This window comes from Pelecanus crispus, chromosome 1 (assembly GCF_030463565.1).
Source record: "Pelecanus crispus isolate bPelCri1 chromosome 1, bPelCri1.pri, whole genome shotgun sequence".
Classification (NCBI taxonomy): Eukaryota; Metazoa; Chordata; class Aves; order Pelecaniformes; family Pelecanidae; genus Pelecanus; species Pelecanus crispus.
The window spans coordinates 54651769-54675669 of record NC_134643.1 but is presented as its reverse complement, the minus strand read 5'-3'; the positions used below and the strand labels follow the sequence as shown (position 1 = coordinate 54675669).

The window sequence follows — 23901 nt, the reverse complement described above, 5'->3', positions numbered from 1 at the left end:
ATGTATTATTCCTCAGAGCACAAAGCTCCTTTTCTTTAGACAGTGTCTGAAGAATGCATATGTGTCAGAGGAGGTGGCATTTTTATATAGTCTTCAAAATATACACAACAATCGCCAAGTGGCAACTGAAAGGAATGTAAGCTTTGCAATAACAAAATTTTCCCCAATGCACTGGATATACCTGGTAGTTTTTTAGTGAATTCCACAAGAACCTGCACATGACTGGTAGCCATTTCTGTTAAAATCAGAAAATTGCCTTCAGCACTGAATTCCTCGTGTAACTGTTAAAAATCAAATGAAACAAAAATCTGTTAATATTCATTGTCACTTCACATTTAAGAGCATAAAATACAAGAATTATGAGAATGGATCAGGCAAGAGGTCCATCTAATCCTGTATTTTGTCTCCAATGGTTGTCAAAAACAGGTATTTTGGAAGGTGATGTAAAAAGTAAAAGAAGCAGATAGTGTCCTTTTCTCTGGAATATCTGTCTCACTTTCAGTGCCACGTCTAGCAATCAATGTTTTAGGCACTTTCTGAGCTAGAAGTTCTATGTGTACCATAATATTTAACCAAAAGCCTTGCTGTCCATGAATTTGTCTATTTCTTTTTTTAATATATTTTTGGTTTTGACCTCCTCAACCTCCCATGGAAATAAGTTCCACAAATTAATCATGGGTTATTCAACCCTCCCCCTGCAAGTGTCTTCTGTTTAGTTTTCAAAGTTGTTGACTTAGGAAATAATTTTCTACAGTTGTTTTGGTTTTGGGGTTTTTTTTAAGATTTAACATGACAGTTTTGCAAAAAAAAAAAATCTCTCTCTTAAACCCCTTTTTCCTCTTCTCCCTGTTTCCCAATCTTTTTCCATCCAACCATGAAAACTTGGAGGTCTTAAAGGGAAAATGGAATTTCTAGAAGGTAGAGAGAAAATGAAAGAAGAGGGGATGAAACAAAAATCCACACCTGGAAAATGTTGGGAATTTCAAGTAAAAAAAAAAGAAATATTTTCAAGCTTCCAGGCTGGTATTTTACATAAAGGAAGTTTGGCTGCAAGTCAAACTCAAATCACTGCCTATACTGACAATGCAAAAAACAAAACTCCAATCAGCAAAGGTTAGATTTGAGCATAAAAGTGTATTTCCAGAGTTGAAATCTTTTTCTTAGCATTTAAGTTGATAAACAAAGATATGGTCTAACTGTTGACTGAATGGGAGAGATTCTGACCCCCTTGCAGTATGTTTTAACTGTTTAACTGTAAACTTACCCATAGTTTGCTCTACTACTTACTACACCTACTTATGCTGAGTACAAATATTTTCTGCTGTGTAATCCTCAGCTTTGTCATCCACATCTCAAAAATGAATTCATCAAAGTACTTACTAGTTTTTTTGACACCTCCTGAGGTATTTGTTGTTTATTGTATGAATCCATGATGTAATCAATAAGGTTCTGCTGTTCTGGGGTAAATTCTACTTTCTCCTATACTGGCAAAAAAAAAAAGCCCATCATGAAATGCAGTCACAGAAATGATCTAGCATCTCTTGCTTTAGGCAAAAGCTATACATCTATTTTTTACACTTGGAGACCAAGCAGACGAGGCTTTCTTGTCACTGAGATTTCTATAGAAGTGTAGAGAACAGAGGTGTGTAATGCTTCTAAACTGTGTGACTTTGTGTGGTTTATTATTAGAAATAAGGCAATATTTAGCAAATAACTAGGTATGCTCAAACTTTAATATCACACCTCACCGTATGTGATGTATGCCTGATGTATCACAGAAAAAATACTTTACGGATTTTATGGATGCTTTACTGAGTTTTGACTAAAAATATCAGAACTACTACTATACTCAAGGTATTTTCTTGACTTGGTGGGAGACAGAGTTTTAATTAATACAGACAGCTCCAGAGAATTTGCAAGTACTCTATATTCACTGTACAAGCCACATTTAGCTCAAACATCACCACTACTGTACAAACTATTACAAGAATTTTCTTACCCTATATATTTTAGTTGTAGATGTCACTTGTTTCATGTCATGGCCTTCATTATCTTCGTTGACGGTCTCATCTGGGGGCTGTTTCACATTTTTCCGTAGCCTTTTTGACTTGCATTGTATTTCTGTTAACAGACCTAGAATACATAATACAACACATAACAATTGGATTTATATGTGCCTCAGTCACTGAATAAGTACATAAACATGCCCATGAATGCCCTTTATGCTAACAAACCCACTTACCTGTGTGGATTATTTCCTGAACATGCCATTATCTTTGGATGTGAGTCTAATGAGACATACTAAGTACACACTAATGAGTAGTCTAGCCCAGCAGGAGCCCATCTGCAGAGCAAAACAGTTCTGGTGACCCAACATCCACACAGTGTGCATGTCAGGGGTCTTGCTTTGGACCAGCTCTAATCTGGTCTTACAGACAGAAACCCCGTTGGCAATGGGAGTGTGCTGGAGAGTGTCTTTTGTTTAGTTTCATCCAAAGGAAAACCCCTTCCTGTGCTCCAACACCCAAACAAAAGTGCAGTAAATGGGGTCAGTTGGAAGACTGTCATCAAAAGTGTGCTCCTCATCCAATCCAGAAGAGTAATCGAGGTGCAGCTGTTCTTGCACAAAGAGCAGTGAATGTTTTCAATAATCTGTAAGCAATATTATGGCTGTAGTGCAGAATCTTCGCACAGAAAGCCCTCTCAGAAGAGAGGAGTCCAGGGCTTTAGCCATTACAGTGTCACTATACAGACAGACCAACAGCTGAAAATGTAGGCTCAGAAGTAACTCAGGCTGGCAAATGTACCTGAAAAATATATTTATTTAAAATGTTACCTGGTTGGTCTTGCTAATTTGTGTTTCATTGTATTAGAGAACTGAATAAAGCCCTGGTTTTACTATAGAGTTTCACTTGCCCTAATAAAAGGATTTTTGCATTTGTGGGTTTTTTTTGTTCTAGACTACCTTTCAGTACCTTGAACCAGGGAGCATCCTTGTGTGGATGTCATAAAAACTAGCAATTTGCTTGTGCTAACAAAAGAAAGGGACAATAGGTACCCTACACAATCTGTGGAAGACAGCCAGAAAGCACAAATGAAAAAGTAAACAGCTAAGTATTCATCTAAAAATAAACCTATCAGCACAGGACTTTTTTTTCTTTCTTTCTTTCTTTTTTTTTTTTTTTGAGCTTCTTTCAAGTATCCTTCCCATTCTTCACCTTTGAAAATGCAGAGCAGGAAAAGAGGCTCATTCAGTGAGTATATGATAGTGGAGGAAGATACCATGAAAACAGTGAATTTCGTTGTGAATGTTTTTAATTTCCTGTTTAAGCACTATATAAAATAACCTACCTGAACCACTGAGAGAAGAGGAAATTTACATGATTAAAATAAGACCTGCAAATAATACCTTGAAAGGGGGGAATAGAAATGATGGAGATAATAATTGGTATCGAGCCATGTAATTTCTGCTGCTGCACAGCATCATAGATTTCTTTTTCTAAATTATTCAGTGTGTCCTTTGGTGGTGCTAATGGGCTTGTACTGTTTTCCACCAGCTTAGGATCTGGTCTACTGCCTTCCTAGGGAAAATTTGATTTACAGTCGCCTTAAGCACTAAGACAGATTTTTCTCATGCTTCCTGTTACAGAGTAGTACCTTGACATCTTATTCTGGCTCCATTTAGGTTAGCTGGAAGACTCAAGTGAGAGACAGGACTTTACTTTTTGCCTCAGAGACAGCTAGGTTTCAGTGGGTGTTAAATGGGTATTACCTTCCAGGAAGAGTGGCAGAACCTGGGTCTTTCCTAGGTAGATATTTCACCCAAGAAACTTGCAGTTCATATCAAAACCACAGCAAATGACTGAAACTGATGGTTAGCAATTTTGATCTGTCTGTGGTTTGTGTAAAAAGAGCAGCATTAGGATTGCTGAGTAGCCATGCCATAGACGTTTAGAAGACTTTACCTCCCTGTTCGGAGGGAAAAAAGAATCCACAGAGCTTGCAATTACAATCCTACAAAATGAATGAGTGAAACAAAGTTCAAGGTAACCTTTTATTTCCTAGTAATTTTTTTTTTTTTCAAAATAAATGCTTTATACTACTAGAAGCTTCATGTTTTACTGTCCTGGATTGCCTTGAACTAAAAGCCATTATACAGCACACTCGTACTTAAAAGCCATTAAATAGTACCTTGCCAAACATCCTCATTGCAGTGCAGTAGAGCACGGTTATGCTTAAGTCATGAGCAACACAAGATACCTAGTGTTTCCATTGCAGAGAGTCAGATGGCAGTGGCACTCGCTGGCTTTTATTTCATATATGCCAGTTTGTGAAAACGATAGGCCGGTTTAAAAGTTTCATGTGGGCCCAGTCAGTATTGTTTACGCTGACCTATTTTTTTCGGTGATGGGTTGTTATTTTGTTGTACTGAGTCACTCAGGCTATTTTGAACTCTTAAAATTTTGGAACAATGGATCTGGGATCAACACCACAGTGGAGTTATTTTCCCCTGACACTTTGGGACACATTGAGTGCTGTCATCAAGTGGTGGTGTCTGCTCATATATTTACGTATTGCACGAGAATATGTCATATCTCAGGATCTTTGTAGCCTGTTCAATTTGCAGAATGAAAGATTAATTACATTATGCTGGCAATGCATTCCAAATATTGATGGAGCTTATTGTTTCTCACAAAACCAACGGTTAATATAGCATCTTCTGATCAGATTGAGGGATAGAAGTATATTAAAAATTCCAAGTAGATTAATTTCCTGTATGAACCTAAATTGGTTTCACACATACGTGTATGCTAAAATGACTGGAGCCATCAAGAAAAATAAATTGTAGCCCTGTTCATGGAAGGCAGAAGAGCAGATGTTTACAGACTGTTTTCAGGAGCAAGCTTGCAAAAATAATGGATTGGCCAACATTTTATTCAAAATAGAGTTTTAAACATGTTTAAAGTTGCACTCCAATATCCCTGTTGTTCCAAGTTATCCAATGTAAAGCTCAATGAAGTTTGTAAACTGTCAATCTGAACAGCATATTCACTTTAATATGAAAAATTATTGAAGTCCATCAGCTTCATTTCTGGAAACAGTTCTACCTGTGTGCCTATATGCGAGGCAGGAAAATCTGTAACACCACGAGAAAAGCTAATGAGACTATAAAAAAGGGCTAGCACTTAACAGGCTTTGCCCGATTGCTGGCTGAGGTCTGGGAACATACACTTGACAAGTCTACAGAAACTTAGTGCTTGCAGCAGTCCTCCTCTTTTCTTGAAAATGGCATTGTTTGAGTGCCAAAATTTGGACTTACAAGAACTTGACAGGGAGAGCCCCAGAAAAAGTGGCAAAGGGAAGCACCAGGACTTTCCTGCTCTGGCTTTCACAACACTGCAAACTCCTCACTCCTGAGGAGTTTCCTATAGATTTGCTTCCCCCAACTGCTTTTCCAAAAAAAAAAAAGCTCTTATACGCTTGTGTCCCTGACCACCAACTAAATCCTGTTGCTTGTAAGTGTATTTGCCTTTTTCAACAGGATTTGATGCACAGGCACCATCATCTTTAATGCACCTTCCACCTGACAGATGACATTTTATAACTTTAATATTAAAACCAGCCCAATTAAACACATACACATACAGTATTTGATGTGTTTTCTGCACACTCTGACTGTATGATGCAAATACCTGTATACATACATTCAGCCAACATGCCCATTTGCTTGCATTTCCTTAGGCGGCACTCCTGGCATTTTCTCCTCATGTACATGTCCATCTCGCAGTTGCCTCCATTTTTACACTTGTATACTGCGTTTTTTGTGATGCTTCTTCTGAAGAACCCTGCACAACACAGCAGTGAAATAGATGAAAGAAAACACTCAAAGAAGCAAAGCAGGCAATTTGAAGAGCACCTCCATCTCCACCAGGTTTTCTGAATGACACGTAGTGCTGCACTGCAAGTTTCTTTCAGTGGCTAGGTGACTATATTCTTGATATTTGTGCTGAGAATAGTATCAAAGTAATATAATTTAATAAATCAATATGATGAATCACATGCCTAGACATTAGACATTAGCTCAAAGTAAGGTCCTGGAACTGTGAATGTTGGGAAACTTCAGACCCATATCTGAAACCTGCCAGGAGCAGGTTGAGCACCAGCACTAGAACTGTAGGCTGATACCATACAAATAACCAGTGAAAAAAATATGAGTCTGCTAAATCTCTTGAGGTACAGGATTTGCAGAAAGAGAGTTGAGTAACTCATCACAGTTTCTTCAGCTCCATGTACTGGTCTGCTTGCCTGCTCCCAAGTTCAATAAGGAACCTGCATCATATCTGCCTATCATACATGTGCCTCCTCCCCTGTTTGTAGGATACTCCAGCCTCATCCACTAAATATTGGCCACCTGTTGAGTTAAGCAGTTACCTAATTTCACCTGCGCAGGCAGTTCTATTGGTATCATCGCTGGATTTGCTCCAAAACTTCATGGTGGTAACTGTAAATGGCAACTGATCCAAGAAATCGAGAGGACCTTTACTCAGTCTGCCCAAAGTTCCTATTTGGCCACTGCCTATCACACCTCTGAGAGTGGCACCTTGGGCAAAATGTGGACTGCTGAAGATATGGAATGTAATTGAGTAAAAAAGTTATCACAAAACAACAGAGTCTTTCCTGCCAATCATGACTTTTTCCTGAATTTTTAGTGCGACTCACTGTGCCGTCACAATCTCTTTACATTGTCCTTCACATGGCAGAGACTATTTAGCATCAACTACAGAATGAATTAACTCTCTTGGCATAGGAGGGAAGCTTAGTTCTTCCCATCTGAGAGCAGATATCTGAAATAGGCTCCTGGGAACTTCTGCTGGCACATCACTGATTTATAGTGTAATTCAAACTAGAGCTCTGCCTAAATTTACATTAACCAGAGCTATTCACAAACTTCTTGCTTCCTTATTGCCACTGGCTGGTACAAAAAAACACCAGCCTTTTCCAACCTGTCACTTTGATGCACTGAGAGAGGCACCAGATAAAAACCACTCTCCCATACTCAAATCTTAGGGAAGATTCAGATGTGAATCAGAATCATTGCCCATTGCAGGATTTGTCTGTGTGTTTTCAGAATGCACTGAGCTAAGATACCATCCCGCTGAATCTACGCGAGAAAACAGATGATGTGATGGTTTTGCCATTGTCAAATGACAATTTCCCAACTTTGGCCCATGTTTTTATGATTGCATAATCTCTTCCAAGCACCAGTGTGAAGCTACTAGTAAAACAATTCCACTACCTCATCACAAAAAGTCTGGCATTTCTCTCAATCTGCTGTATTTCCTGGTTGAAATCTCTTCCATGCTGTCTGTTTTACTGGCTTCTTTTCAGGTAAATACACTTGACTGGCATCAGTCTCTTTTGAAATGCAGATTGCTTAGAACCTCCAGCAGCCCCAGGCATTATTTTTATTCATCATTCACGTGGTGTTTAATACATTACCATTTACTGGCCAGGGGAGGGAGAAAAAGGCCTGGATTTAAGCTGTAGGTTCTCAGTGTCAGTTAAAGGCAACTGCATCTGCTTTACATCATTTATAAATTTTATTTGTTAAATTTAAATCCTGTAATTCATGACACATTAATTAGTAGTAAATGTTGAAAAGTGCTGCACAAATATTTATGACTCACTCTGTCCACAAGGTATGTGTTTGCTTTTTCATGGAAGAGCAAAGAAAAAGAGCTTTAGTAAATGAATTGTTTAGAAGTATGTAAGAATGTGGAAACTAGGGATGCAAAAAGATAGGAGACAATAGGATTCAAACAGTCAAATATTTTCTCTTGAAAACAAAGGTTTTCAAAAAGTGAATGATGTGAAATGAAAAGTGAAATATGTTTTGGCAAAAAGTAGTTTTAACCCTACTCTCGCTTCAGTTTTATCATGAAGCGAGTCTTGAGTCATTGTCTTCTTGAACAGACTTCTTCATAATTCATTTTGAAATTAGCTTTTTTGGTATGAATGGAATTTCTATATATATATTTTGCACTAATAATTCAAAATTAACTTAAACTGCCTGAAATATTTAATGTGTGACCTTCTATAACAGGAGGAGTTTTATGAAAATTCAGAGGTAAATCAGAAATGGCATCTGTTAAACTAATGACAGGGCAGCCCCAAGAGCTGAAGGTTTTTCTGGCACAGTCTAACTTTTATCTGATCTTGCCAAATTACAAAAAGCTTATGTTGGCTGGAAATGTTGAATTTGCTTTGTTCTCTTAGCTAGTCATGAATATGATTAATTATGGCTAGAGCTGATCCAATGCTACTGATGCTTATTTTTCCTTACAGAAATGATGAACATTGAAGGAGGACAGCTGTTAAAAGCATAGATGAAAGCTTTGTAAATATCTCCGTTTGCCATCATGATGGCCAACAGCTTTTGGTTTTTCAATTTAAAAGTTTTTGAAGTTCACTATTGCTAGCAAAGCACCTGCTCCACTCTGTCAAGACATGCTACAGCATTCCTTCCCCCCATGCCCACGTGGTGGGTGTTAGTGAGAGGAGAAGATTAAAGCGGGACCCTTCTTTGTAGGAAGTATTCTCAGTCTGGCTTGACTTGACATCAAGCGTTATCAGGAGTGGTTTGAAGACTGCAAAAACTCAGACCGCCAGCCTGTGCAGAGCGAATTCACAACTGGCTTTTCTCTCAGCAGAACTTATTCTGTGGCTTTATTGAACAAGCACAACTCTATGACCCGCTTGTTCTTCAGCACCTGAAAATGGCCCTTAAAACCCAGTATCACTATACAGACTAAGGCTATACCAAAAGTCTTTGATGTATTTCTGCAAATGTTGTCTCAGAAATGACCTCTACAGCAGCAGACTTTAAAGCATTGTGTATTGGTCACTGCACTGTAGCAATGCCTGTGAACTGCCTCATCCATTATGGACCATAACTGTGATGCTGTTATTGTTAATGAAGGCAGCATTTTCTAAAGTGATATATTATAGGTGAGAGAAACCTCAAGGAAGCCTTTTCTTTTTTTTTTTTATAGTACCACAGGCAAATGTTGTATGAGAGCAGATGTTCTGTTTAATTTCCTTATGCATAATATATAAAATATTAATGAAATAGTTGATACTTATTTGTTAATGGCTGGTAATACATTTAAAAAAATATATAGAAGTGTATACTCCTGCCCATATCTTTAGATTAATATTGTCATGAGGGATGATAAATAAGATCTTAATATTTGTTCCTTCTGCCCAAGAAAGAAAAACAAAAAGAATGGAGGGTGTTGCTGAATGCATTACCCAAGAAAGAAATGAAAAAAAAAAAAAAATTAACATATTCATCACAGAGGATTCAATCCCATAAAAATATGTGCAAAGCCTCCCCCTTTGAATAAGAATGTCCACAGCTTCAATGGAGCAGGGGTGCTGCAAGGTGAGCACTAGTCCTGCAGAAAGGGATCTGCATATTATTTCGGACACACAATGAGCATGAATTAACAGTCTTGTTGCCAAAAAGAAGGGCTAATCTCATACTTGGATGTGAAGCATGTGAGGTAGTTCTACTGCACTGGTAAGAGCACAACTGAAGTACCTAGCCCAGTTTTGGTCACCGCGCTTTGAGGGTAATATATACCCATGTGAAAAATTCCACAGATAGACAAGAATGATCAGAGGTCTAGAAAACACAGTATCATCTTCACCTTGTCAAACAGAATTACCATCCTCAGCACATCTTTTTACTGAATCAGCTGGTACTTTAATCACCTCTAAAGTTTATTGTAGAAACAGAAGACCTTATCTTTAAATCAACTTTTACTATGTTTCATCAAGGGTACTATTCTTTGTAATTGATTTTGCAGTCATGAAATAGAGTGAACACATGAAAGAAATTATCCCAATAAAGCAGTAAAATTATGGTTACATACAGACTGATTCAAACTGAATCAGTAGAGATGAATGCATATTTCCTTTCACAGTGGGTTTTAGCCTGAGTATTTACCTGGTGGTTTTACCCTCTCTCCTAGAAACATTTGTTACAAATTCCATAGTTTGCAATTGTAAGTCTTTGAAAAATTACTAAGACATTTAATAATGAAGCTAATAAACAGTGGGAATAGCTTACGAACAGAGTAACTATATCATTACTTGGAATCTTCGCATTAAAATTGCGTTTAATCTGTTTTATAATGACAGCATTCATATGAGTTAATTGATACTTTTTGACTTTCAGACTATTCACATGGACAGCAGCAAGAAATGAATCTCTTATTTATTCGAATTATTGAGATAAACTGTATGACCCTTGATTGTATTCATGTTCAGAGCAGTTGACCAGTGTGTGGCCTGTTGTGCCCTCAGAAATGAATTTGTAATAGATAAAGCAAAACCCCCAAATTAGTTCAACATCCACTCTCAGCAATAGTGGGGTCCACATTAAGATGTTTTAGTGCTTCAGTAATGTCCATGCTTTAGCCTTTATCCGTAGAACAGAAATTATAATAAAATATTTATTCAGAGAATAGAAAGAAAAACTGGGGCATTATTTTTCTTTCTATAATGTACCTCAGCCCTGTGACAGAGTAACCATCTTTAGGTATAATAGTTATTACATCAGCAAAACCTTTTTGTCCCTCTCTGCTAAAATATCTGGCAATCATGTTTCTAATAATGGCAATGATTTTCTATATGGCATTTATCCTGACACCAATTTGCAAATACTGTTCTCCTAAGAAGCAAGATGTTTATCCTACAGATACTACCTGTTTCCCAAAGAAGCTCCCTCCCTAGGAATAGGGGCTATCCCTAAAAGCAAGTCTAGAATTAGAAATCCTTTCATTTCACAAACCTGAAGACACTCACCATATTCTTTGGGAGCTGAAGGAAAGAAATTCTCTGGAAACACTCTGCAGGTGGGAGGTGATGCCTTTCACTTCCTTTCAATGTGCACTACAGGAGGCATTTGGGCTGGGTTTGCAGCTGATTTCTAGGGCAGCCTAGCACTAAACTCCCAGGGGCCTCCATGGGTTTGGTTGCTTCCACAGGCAGAGATCAGCATCAACAGCTGCCAAGACAGCAGAGCCAGGCTGCCAGGCCCCCACATGGAAGCTGTTTTTCAGTTTACCAAGAGCTAAGGATGGCTTAAGAGCCGTAGGTTGGCCAACTGTGCTCTATATTCACGGGACAATGGTGGAAGACACTGCCAAACTGTCTTGGGGAAAATACAGAGTAGTGTACACCAGATCCAAACTTAAATCTCGAAAGTGATTAATGACTCAGATAAAATTAAGAAGAAAGAAAAAATAGAAATTCAGAAACTGCTGTGCTTATTAGCTCAATTGTATTCTGTAATTGATTTCATCCTACCTTTACATCCTTCACAAGTAAGAGCGTTGTAATGGTACCCAGAGGCTTTGTCACCACAGACCACACAGAGCTCTTCTCCCTTCCCTCTTCCCGTGGAGTGAGCCAGTCTAGGCTTTTTGGCTGCAGGGATATCCATTATCTCCGTCTCCCTTGTGAAAAAGGTCTCTGAGGGTATTCTCCTGAGCTCGTACATCCCGGGGGAATACCATTCCTCATGCTGCGGAGGGTAGAAGCCTAGGTTGGAGTAATAAGGTGGCGATGAAATCTGAGGCTGAACTTGGGGAAACGGCACACTGTTGTACTGTGTGTAAGGTGACACATCTACCTCTTGCACTGGAGAACTCATTGGCTCTGAAAGGACACCTGGAAAATAATAATGCAAAAGCAATTTCTATTACTACTATGGAACTGCAGGTATCAGAGAAGTTTCCACTTCCAGACATCCATCTCAAAAACAAGGAATAGTCATAAAGATTGCATTGACAGAGCTCAGATTTGCTGTGGTCCTGGTCCTATGCAAATACATTGCGAGATACTTTAACTTAACCATTCTCAGCCACTCCTTTATTATTGATGGAAATGTCTGGCACTGGCACTTACATTAAAAAAGAAAAAATCTTGAAAGGTACCATGCAGCTAATTGTATAAATGTTCAGTTAACAAGAAAGAGCAATCCACACCACAGAGAAGCCTGCAACTTGAATTAGGTCTCACAGCAGAATAAAAGAAATCCAAACAAAAGACAAGAATCTTACGGCACTGGTGAAAGTTAGATCAAGACTCAAACATTGTGTTAATTACTGTTTCATGCTGAATGAATATGTCATGATATGAGAAAACTGCACTGGGGAAACACAAGAGTGAGGCTTAAGACGATGACGACTAAGAAAATGAAATACACGTTTTAGAAAAGCCTGAAAGGGGAAAGTGAGGTTGCCATAAAGAAGCAGGGAAGATATTCCTAATATAAGTGGTGAAATGCAACCTTCTTGCCATCCAGCCTCCAGTGGCCACCAAGCCAGCCTCTGCAGCCCGGTCCCCGGCCCCTACAAGCCTGTGACACTCAGTGCAGTTGTGCGGTTCTCATATGAAGCACCTCTGAGCTGACAACAAATCTGGCAGTGGTACTAGGAATGACAACCTTTCCTGTTGGGATTGACGCAGTATCCAGAGGCTACCTTAACTTTGCCCATGAAATAGCAGGTTTAAAAATGTAAACAACTTAAGTGTCATTTTTTTCTGTACTACAAGTATAACATCTAGCAGTCCCTGGATGGTGTAATTAAAATAAGCCCATGTCAATCAGCTGAAAAAAGTAATTTAAAAGTTATTTGCAAACGACTTCATATTTTCTGTTGGAGAAAGGCACATCTTGCTGTTTCGTGAAAACACGGTGTCCTGGTTTTGGCTGGGATAGAGTTAATTTTCTTCCTAGTAGCAGGCATAGTGCTGTGTTTTGGATTTAGTAGGAGAAGAATGTTGATAACATGCTGATGTTTTAGTTGTTGCTAAGTACTGCTTATGCTAGTCAAGGACTTTTCAGCTTCCCATGCTCTGCCAGGTGCACAGGAAACTGGGAGGGGTCACAGCCAGAAGAGTTGATCCAAACTGCCCAAAGGGCTATTCCATACCATATGACATCATGCTCAGTATAGAAACTGGGGGGGGTTGGCCGGGGAGCAGCGATCGGTGCTCGGGAACTGTCTGGGTATCGGTCGGTGGGTGGTGAGCAATTGCATTGTGCATCACTTGCTTTGTATATTGTTATTATTATTATCATTATTATACTGTTATTATCATTATTACTATTTTACTTTATTTCAATTATTAAACTGTTCTTATCTCCACCCAGGAGTGTTTCTCACTCTTACTCCTCCGATTCTCTCCCTCATCCCACCGGGGTAGGGGGAGTGAGCGAGCAGCTGCGTGGTGCTTGGTTGTTGGCTGGGGCTAAACCACAACACACTGACACAATTCCTTCATTAGTTCCAAGAAGAAAATCTGAGAAAAATAGCGCATATTTCCAGGAAGATGCTGAGTCCCACTTTTATTGGAGTCAACAGCAGTATTTACAAGGAAATCAAAGGTTAATGCTCACTGGTGACCATTACTTCAGAAACACTCCAAAAACATTTTTGCTGACATAAACTCAGTTCCTTGGCAAGTCTCATTCACTCCTGAGGAATCAGAATCAATGAAGAAATGCTAACAGTTAAGAAGAGGGAACATCTGTAAAGACAACAAAGAATAAAAATCTGTAGAGGCGATTCTTCCCTCTCCTTTGTCTAACTTCAGTTAGTGCCAGAAGCTAACCTTTTCATTTCACTTACTTTTTCACTTTCAAGGTCTCACACTCTTGCTCTGCAACCTTCTGCCCTTTCTGCTTTACCATGTTGCAGAAGCCATACAAGTGTTTGGGGGATTTATGCGACTGCTGTATTATCCGCAGCACATCTTTGCCAATAGCAAATGTTGAGGTCCCAGTTCAAGAATGAGCAGGAAGATATATGTCTGGAAAAATGTGACACAGACCAAATGAGAATAATGGTGCCATTTATTATTAACAATTAGTTTAATTATGGTTGCATTTATTTGCTCCAGAAGAGGCCAGGGCCCCAAGTACTAGACTAGCAGAAGCAGAATAGCACAAGACGATCTCCAAACCCAAGTTTTTGCCCTTTAAGTAAACAGCATAGACAGACAGAGACCTGAGACAAATACAGGCATCTGAGGACTCTGTGGAAGAGCCTGGAGGTGAAGTTACAGCTTCATGCATCAAATGCAAACTGTCACTGATGCCTGCCAGCTGCAGCAGTGACAAAACACATAAAGGGTGAGGACATCAATGATTTGATGCTGACCTTTTTTGTTTGGTATAGGTTTAATGAGTGGGTGGTCTTTCTTTAATTGTATTTGCTGTTTGTTGAGACTGCTACTCGTTAAGTCTGGTCAAGGTACTTCAGGTACAAAACCTGGCGTTAATTGTGAGATGCACAATCCTTATACATGTCATTCAGTCTCTCTGATTCAGTCTCGCCCTTTCAGGGCCTCTGAAAGAGCAAGAAGAGAAGGCAACACTCCTTCCACAGCAAAAAAAATAGTCTCAGGGCTTGTTAAAAAACTCATAACTGCTAAAGAACTGCAGCACATGCTGAGACAATATCGGGTGTTTATTTAAACCACTGTAGATCCCTTTGGGTTACAGATATGTTTAGAAAAATCTTCACAATCATTTATTTTATGCTGCTTCTGGAGGAAACAAAAAAATCTGAGTCTTAATGTATAAAGTTAAATATGGAGGGAGGGCGAAACAACCAGCCTGTATCTCCTTCTTTTTCCTTCTGTGTCAGGCACACATTATACAGTTCAGCTGAATCGGGTCCATGCTCACAGCAATGGAAGGGAAAAGGAAGAACAGGCAGGGTCGAGAGAGACTGAGAGAACATGGTCCTGGTTTATGTAAAACAGATTTACAGCTAAAACTCTGGGGAGTGCTCGGATACTACAGTTATGGAGACCAGACTGATTTTTAAAGATAATTAGGTTGTAACTATGTAGGTTTTTGCACTGTAGCTTAAAGGGTTTTGTTTTGTTGGTTTTTCTTTTTCTTTAAATAGACCTGTGTGAAGGACTTGGTGGGTAACTATATTTCATCCTTAGAAAGCAGCCAACTTGGGCTGACTCAGTGAAACACCGTTCTCCACCCAGAGCAGATCAAAAACATTTGTCATTTTTTTTTTTTTTTCCCACAAAATTGTCAATGAGTCTAGAATTAAAAGTTGCAAGAAATGGTCTGCTCCAAAGTATTAGTGATCTGAAATCATTCCTACAAATAATTGTTTAAAACAGAGGAGGTGTTCCATAAAGATGATTTCAAAATGAAACTGTTTTGGTTTTTTTAGTTGAAGTGTCCTGAAATATTATCTTAAAAAATTGAAACAAATGATGAGGTTGAAATACAAACTAGATGCCTTGAAATTACTAGGACAAAGTATTTCTATGGCCTAATCCAAAAAGTGTGGTCTGAGCTCTGTTCCCCAGTCCTCTGCGTGCACAAGGTTTCCAACAAAAGCTGAAGGGGTTCTGCTTTCAGATGCGTATGGTGCACTGCTCTGTTCTGCATGATATTTGAAAACCACACTGATTTTTTGGAATTACGCTTTACAAAGTACATGCGAATCTAGAACAAATCATTTCTTATCACAAAAGAAAATTAATCTTATCTTGCCGACTGGAAATGTACATATGCTTTCATCCAGATATTTGTAGAAGTCTGAGATAGGCTGGTCTCTCGCTACTGTAAGGCATGAGCTAGCCCACTGAAATTGCTGGAGGTGCAGTAGTAGAAAGCAGTGAAAGTGAAATCAGAAACGAGCTCACTGGAATACAGCAATATTTTATATTTATGTGGCCTTACCTATTTTGACACCTTTATTTGTTTTTCCTTTTGGAAGCATACCTTTTACATCTTTAAAGACTACTTAAGTGCACACAAACGTGATGTTATTTATAGGTGTAGATCTTTTAGATTATGTTTTGAAAATAAATGTTTTTCAATGGAAAACATTTTACAGAAACTGGAAAGCTTACCAACATCAAAGTGAAACCTTCACATGGATATGGTCATCATTTTACAAATATTTTTCCACAATATCATTTGCAACTGAAACTCAGTGGAAAGTTTTGCTTTTGTTTCTTTAAATTTTACACAGAATATTTTATATAAGACTTGAAAAAATATTTGATGTAGGTTTAACAGCTTGTAGAAGTGAAAGGGAATTTTCTTTGTAGGAACTAAAGAAAATGTTTTCAATTCACAGAATTATACTGAGGTTACATGCAGATTGAAGAATAACATGGTTTTTTTCAGAATATTATAGAAATTACAATGAGATCACATTTCAATGTAAAATTTATTGTTCCATTAATATAAAGCTAATTAAAGGGGAAAGAATTCTAAGCAAGCTTAAAATATCAACCTCCAGCTCTCCATAGGATATTCATGAAGGCACTTAAAGTTATATGAACAAGATTCAGGATTAAGTAATTTGGAAATCATAACATTAATGAAATCCTGATTTAACTCTAAACAAATTATTTATAGATCTTTAAAGATAATTTGGTTTAAATAACCTTCTATCATCCTACAGTTTCAAGGAATACAAGATCCAATGACAAACATGTCCAAGCGAGAACACAACAATATCCTACCTTAGGCTGTCTTCAGTCTGACCATTTCTTGAAGAAAAATACTCTCCTTAAGGTACTCAGTCCCCCTTTCCTCCTCTTTTTCTGCTTTTCCCCTAAACACTATGTATAAATAAAACTTCTTAGTTCTGCTTTGTCTGTATCCTGTTGACTTCTTTACTGTGAGAACTTTCCTTAAGACTGGCAAAGGAGTGACACAGGCCAGAGGTTATATAGTTTACTGATTAACTTCATTACAGAGAAACTTGTTTGTAACTCTCTGAAACAATAGCAATGTCCATTCCCAGTGCAGATTACCTGGGTAAAATTTGGTTACCATTCAAGGGGATGCCTCCAAGTAGCCTAGCCATTGTAATTTTGTACCTATTGTGGTTTATTTACAACAAAATTTTTATCAATAAATATATAATGTCAGGTGGTTCTGTGCAGTAATTAACCACTTCAGTATCACAAGAAGCAGGTTTTAGCTGACTCAATTAACAGATGTTTTTTAAGCACAGAAATGTTGTATTCTCAAAAAAAGGCCAAAGTGCTCAGGCCATACTGGATACATCTATTTGACAAGACAGAAGAGAGCCAGAGGGATGTCCTTGCCCCAAAGCCAAACATCAAAGTTTGATTCTCATCTATGTAGCTTAGGGGTAACTCTAACTCTCTTTAGAGTGGGCAGGATGCATCTACACTACGTCGCCTTTGTTGCTGACCTTACTCTTCTGGGCCCATGTGGCTTCCCTGTGGCTCTCAGATATTATTGTTTAATATATGTCATTTCAGTTCAAAGCATCTGTAACATTGTGAGGGCTGTGTTGGACGCCACCACAGCAGTACTGGGACAGCATGAAGTCAGAAGACTGTGTGGCATGCCTTGGTTTGATGGCAGCTAAGGTACAAAGGTACAAACCTTTGTTAGTGTTAGAGGACGCTGTAGGGTAAAAGGAGCCAAACTTACTGCAGTCTTGTCCATGCTGCCTTTTTGGGAACAGTCCCTGGAGTAAGCCCATGTCTTAAAGACACCTACTAAAGCAATCCAAAACAGAGCCCCCAAGCAAGATAAGAGTAGCGTAGTGTCAAGATGGACAGTCAAGGGTGCCGTGCCTCTTTCAGTCTTTGGCCTCTTTTGTTTAGCACAACTTCGTGAGCCCACTAAGACCCAACCAACAGATTTGTGACCAAAAGTATGTCTGAGGATCACACCTGGAAGTAAACAGGCAGAGAATCAAGCCCCAGACTGCAAGATTCCCCTTATTTCATGAAACAGTCTCCTTTCCAGGCTAAGACCCACAAATGACTCACACACGAACAAAAGAAAGCATCGCACAAATGCATTTTGGTTTTGCCTTGCTCAGTGGTGCGACCTTCACCCTCAGCACCCCGTTCATCTGTACTCCTTGTTAAATTTTTTTCTCAGATTACCACTCTGTTTTGTTTGTCTCTCTTCATAATTATTATACATACACAATTTTCTGTTTTAATTTTTGTTGGTTGTTTCCTTTTGATTTGGGGGTCTGTTGTGGGCCTAATTATCTTTTCTGCAGGGATGAAGCCAGATGTTGCATCACCTGCCAGATGGTGCTAAAGACAAGTAGTTATTTAACATATCTTAGGATCTTGAAGCTGTTTAATCAGTTTGGACACTTGATCCTACTGCATTTTCTTTTTTTAAAAAAAACATAACCAGAACAAATACAAATTTATCTAAAATGACTCAGCCTTTTAAGGCACTGTTCTATGCCTACAACAATTTTCAATGACATTTTGTTGTTCTTACATTGTCAAATATTTAAGACAAGTTTAGATGTATTGCTTTCTTTTCCTTTTTGTTAGGTTTCAATTTTGTTTATTCTTCCTTGTCCATTTCAATACAGGTTTTAAGAGTGCTCATTCACCCTAAAAATACTTCTTTCTCAACTAGGGACATATACAATGAGGGTGGCATTTCTTGTCTTGTTATATTTTGATGTCACATTACAAGAAAACATTGTCAGGCCATCAAAAAAATACTTAAAATAGGCCTTTATTCAAATTAAATATGTAATAGTACTGACTTATCTTTCCAGGTTCTTAGAAATAACTCCATTTCTGATAGCTGAAGTTTCACACTTAGTATCTTGTATACTAATAACTCCTATATAAGGTGCTTTCGTAGCAAATAGAGTGGGGCTATTATTTTAAAGGCCTGCTACTTACTTATCATATAAATGACAGTTTGAGTCAAATGCTGTATATATTTCAGATGTCATACAAATATATAAGCTTACCCTCCACATTTAAAATATGAAGGAGACATTTTTGCTGTCTGAAAAGTAGTTCAGTCCCTTGTAAAAAAGGGCAAGTGATAACCATTGGAAGAAATAAAATAATGGAGATACGGGTATTTAACACAGGTATCGGTCCTAAAATGAAAAGCTTTCAAAGGCAATTGAAAGATGTTATCAAATAGCTTTTTGCAACAGTCTTGCTGTCCCATCTGAATTGCCTTATTGCCTTAAAGCAAGGCTTGTCAGCTTCAGCACAGTGCTCTGCCAATGCACCTCAGCATCTTCTAGGTCACAGCTTGTGTCCAGCCAATGTGGAGCAAAGTGGATGAGCTCAGATCAATCTATGTCAATCATGGTGGAAGTGTCCACAAGAAAAATTCATGGCTCTAAAGTGAACTACAAAGCTCCCAAATGTTTTAAAGGAGATCAGGATTTCAGTCCTAAATTACAGGGGTTCAAAAATGCAGATTGATAGGTGTATCACTTTCAGTCCAGGATATGAAATCGGACCAGTCTTCACCTAGCTGGTCTGGTTTGATTCAATGGGGCTTGTGAGATAAAAACAGGTTTTGACTGAGGAAGAGAAATATCTTAACAGGACAGGTCCCATGAAGACCCATGCACCTCTGGGATTTTTTTTTGTCATCAAGGGTCCCCTTCCCTCACTGGGAAAACCAGAGCTACACGGAAGAAAAAGTTGATCTCCCATGCAGATGTTATAGAGGATGCATTTTATATATCTGGTTTTGGCCACTTCTTCAAAAAAAGAAAAAAAGATGTTTTCTGTAAAGAGATCTAGGATGTTTCTAAATCACCTGAATAGTGAGGTAGAAAAATAGAAGCAGTTTTCCAGGAAGACAGGGTGGAAGGGAAGGACCCTGACTTCTGCTAGGTTAAAGATCCTTCCTCATTTTCATTTTGAGCCCCTTTTTCCAGGGACTTATAACTACATAATTGTCATGGTTTAGCCCCAGCCAGCAACTAAGCACCACGCAGCCACTCATTCACTCCCCCTACCCTGATGGGATGGGGGAGAGAATCGGAGGAGTAAGAGTGAGAAACACTCCTGGGTTGAGATAAGAACAGTTTAATAATTGAAATAAAGTAAAATAGTAATAATGATAATAACAGTATAATAATGATAATAATAATAACAATATACAAAGCAAGTGATGCACAATGCAATTGCTCACCACCCACCGACCGATACCCAGACAGTTCCTGAGCAGCGATCGCTGCTCCCCGGCCAACCCCCCCCAGTTTCTATACTGAGCATGATGTCATATGGTATGGAATAGCCCTTTGGGCAGTTTGGATCAACTATTCTGGCTGTGCCCCCTCCCAGTTTCTTGTGCACCTGGCAGAGCATGGGAAGCTGAAAAGTCCTTGACTAGCATAAGCAGTACTTAGCAACAACTAAAACATCAGTGTGTTATCCACATTCTTCTCCTACTAAATCCAAAACACAGCACTATGCCTGCTACTAGGAAGAAAATTAACTCTATCATAGCCAAAACCAGGATAATAATTAAAAAACTACAGTTAAAACACACTAACTCCAAAGACATAAAGAGATACTTTACCTTAGACATATAATGTTAAAATAGCAACATACAATTCCCAACTACTGAAAAGTAGAAAGCCTTTTTTTTCTTTAAACTCTTCTGAAACCTGCTGTAGCTAGAAATCTCGAAGGTGAGTACGTGGAAGTGCCCTGGAATTACCATGGTGATGAGGCTCACAGCACAAGCAACTCATGATTGACAACATTTCTTTTGAGAGACCTGGACCTGGTGCTAATGTTTGGAGATGCACTTAGGTTTATTTTTGAAGGTCTAAGAACACTCTCCCTGTAGACTGAGTGAAGCATAATGAAAAGATAATATATTTCCAAGGTTTTTTTACAGAATGTGAGTATGCATCTTTGGAAAAGGAGACTCTTGTATAAAGGCTGCCGTTTGTAAGCCAGCAGGTTCTCACTTGTATTACATCAGAGCTGTAACGTGTGAGAAGTCCTGGGAGAAACATATATTCTAAGGGTAATTTAAAAGGAAAGCTTTCTTCCTGTTTCCTTGGATTCACGAGTCTCTACCTGCCAAAACTAAACGTCAAAAAATGCAAGTGTTTACAAATATAAAATTGAGAGGCAAAACCATTTCCTACAAGCATCTTGAAGAGATGGAGTCATGTTTTCACAATGAGCAACCTTCTCTGTGGACTCAGTTGCATATTATTTCTGAAGGTTTTTTCCAGCTATAAAAGCAAAAGACACCAAATTTGTAAAGAATTCACTTCTGAGACTTGAGTGATGTCCTGCACAACAGGACCAAGTGGCCATACAAAACAGAAGTCAGCTTAAGTGAAACACAGCAGGAGTGCTAAGACTCCTTCCTAATGGGACCCCTGATTCAACCCCTTAATGCATTATTTCTTTCTGTTACAGAAATGTCAGTTTGAATTAGATCTCCATTGTGCTAAGCTCTGAATACTTATAATGGGAGACACAATCCCTCTTCTGACGGCCTCACAATTTCCGAGTGAGATTTCAGTGTGGAGGGAAAATATTTTACATTAACATGCTTCCTTTTATTTTGAAGCTACCTGATCATTACTCTTCAAAAATAATGAAGTAATTAGTGAAACAGTAGACATCAGGGGGAAAATCTTCTTGACAAAAAACTGAAGTAGTTCAGTTATGCAGGACTTTTAAAGGGATGACTGGATGTAAAATTTGGCACCCTAGATTTGATCATCCTCCTCTTTGTATATCATGGCCTGACATTGGAATTAACAGGTAGCAAGGAAGTGCTTTAGCTATTTACATATACTTTTTTAACAACTGCAAAAACATTGCTCCCACCAAAATCCAACACATTTAGGGAAAAAAGCAATAACACACAGTAATGCAATGGGGTTTGCTTATCATTAGTGATAGTGCTTTAGTTTAGCTGTATGGAGCCAGAACACTGGAAGTGGTCTGATTTGGAGAGATGCTCCCAGCTTCTAATTGCTGTGCCGCAGGAGGGACTCTGAGATGCAGAGCCACTATTCTTGTTTCAGATAGATGAAACTGAAATGTTTTCAATTTTTCCGTCACTCAAAAAGACAATATTCTGGTCTTATTTGGACTGGAAACTTCTGAAGTGTCGCAGCTTTCTGTGGGGGTCTGTATTGTGTGTGAGGCCCTGAATATATCATGTTACTCAACAAAGGTCCCCCTCTGCTGCCAAAAGACAAGCTAAAAAATGTATTATTCGCTCTTCTTTTTTTTTTTTTTTTCTTAGCAGTACATATAACAGAAGACAGCTTCCCCATGCTTATAAAATATTGACCAAGAATTCTTCATTCTTTAACAAACCCATGCTTAGCCTTGAAAAATTCAGTGGAACTGGAGCAAGAAGAATTTTCCAGTCTGCATTACAAATTTTCTTGTGCTTTGAAGTTAATAGCATAAGTTTTTAATGGTCTCAATAAGACAATGATTTTAATTTAGGTGAAATTACTTTCATAAATTTGCATAATATGGCAATGCAAGTACATTGCAGTATAATTTTATTACAAATTAACTGAAAATAATCTGCTTAGCTTGATTTAAATGACTCACATGAAGATAACATCCAGCCTACATACAAAGGTCTGTCTTTGCTGAATGATTTCAGGTATTAGAAGAGTGTTATAAAAACAACCTACAAGCTCTGCTATGAGCAGTGATAAGAGCAACAGTGTGCAGGATTATATTAACACCACTGACCCATTATTTGTTATTCCTTCCATAGGTATTGAAGATTCAAGAAGGTTGGCACATGTCAACCGCACGTCTTTGACTTGAGATTTCAGTGCATTTTCTTCTAGGTTTCTGAGTAAAGGATAGCTTGCTATTTTAACCTAATTTGGTGACTTACCAAACAAATGAGGACCTTCAGCAAGAGAAAATCCATCAGCAGTAGCTAGCTGATTATGTCCTATTAAATTCATTTCAGATCCCATTTATTCTTCAGTTCAGGAGGAATATGCTAATAAAGAAATAGGTTGAAAGGAGACCCTGAAAGATATAAAGCAAAAAGAATATTTAAAACAACATAACTCATGTTTGTGTACCTATTATAAGGCAGGATTCAGGAGGTTGTTTCAATATTTACTGTAACAAATGCTGGCTTGAAGTTACAATACCTAATTCAGCCTTTAAATAAAAAGCTGCATCTAGTTTGTTTGTTTTTTCCTTGCTATGGTATATTTTATTTGCCATCCTTCTGCTGTTCATTTAAAACTAATGGCAGTTTATGCTCAGTCTTATTCAAATATTCACAGACTGAAGCACTGGCCTGACCTGCTGAGGGCATGCTGCCCAGCCCCCCTTCATGGCAATGCCAGTTGTTTGCATTATTTTTTCATCACCCTTTCATCATTTCATTGTTTTTGCTTACTGAAAAAGTGCAAGTTTATGCTTAGGATGGAAGACTCCAAGCCAGTGAAGTTGAGTTTAATTTCCAGTGACTGGCTTTTTATCTTGCCTTCAGTAATTACTGTCTGAACATGAAAAATGGTGGCAAAAAGAGAAAGCAAAGCCTTGGTCTAATAACCAGGCTCGCCCACCCACTCCCTTTGCAATCTCAAGCAGCCATACAACTCTTGCTTGGGGAGGTTGGGAGATGCTTGTGCCCACTCACTAGCATACTTTCCTAGTGGGTCAGATAGAGCAGCTTTCATCTCCTGAGGCTGACAGTGGCACTCTACCCAGGTCTTCTCCTTCCCACTCCAACCGCTAGGCTATTAAATAAGAGGCAAGAGACCTGCCATTCCCTCCTACTTGAGCAGAGGCTATAGCTATAGCAGCACCTCATCCAGGAGGAAGGCATGCAAGAGGCTCCCTTGCCCAGGTCTGGCTCATGTGAATGGGATGGGGCACTTTAAGAATGCATTTGGGGCAGAACCATCAGCAACAGGAGAACATACAGCTCCAACAAGGAGATGTCTTAAGGGTTTATGCAGACACCAAGAGGAATCTGCATAAAGTTGACAGAAATCTGTTTTGCTTAGTTTTATGGTCTTAATTCTTTAT

General features: G+C 38.6%; 1 protein-coding gene across 3 annotated transcripts in view; it reads right to left on the bottom strand.

Annotated features, from left to right (window-relative positions):
- Positions 1-22829, bottom strand: part of NR1H4 (nuclear receptor subfamily 1 group H member 4) — a 35659-nt gene extending 12830 nt beyond the window's left edge. The window contains exons 1-6 of one of the 3 annotated variants that reach the window (XM_075723330.1): positions 22745-22829; positions 11377-11739; positions 5694-5846; positions 2000-2133; positions 1381-1479; positions 182-281 (exon numbers count right to left, since the gene is read on the bottom strand). In XM_075723330.1, coding sequence (XP_075579445.1) covers positions 182-281; positions 1381-1479; positions 2000-2133; positions 5694-5846; positions 11377-11739; positions 22745-22829 — 934 coding nt within the window. Of the gene's footprint in view, positions 1-181; positions 282-1380; positions 1480-1999; positions 2134-5693; positions 5847-11376; positions 11740-22744 lie in introns of those variants that run through there. The other 2 variants (XM_009492672.2, XM_075723343.1) reach the window with 2 other exon arrangements.
- Between the last annotated feature and the right edge of the window lie 1072 nt (positions 22830-23901).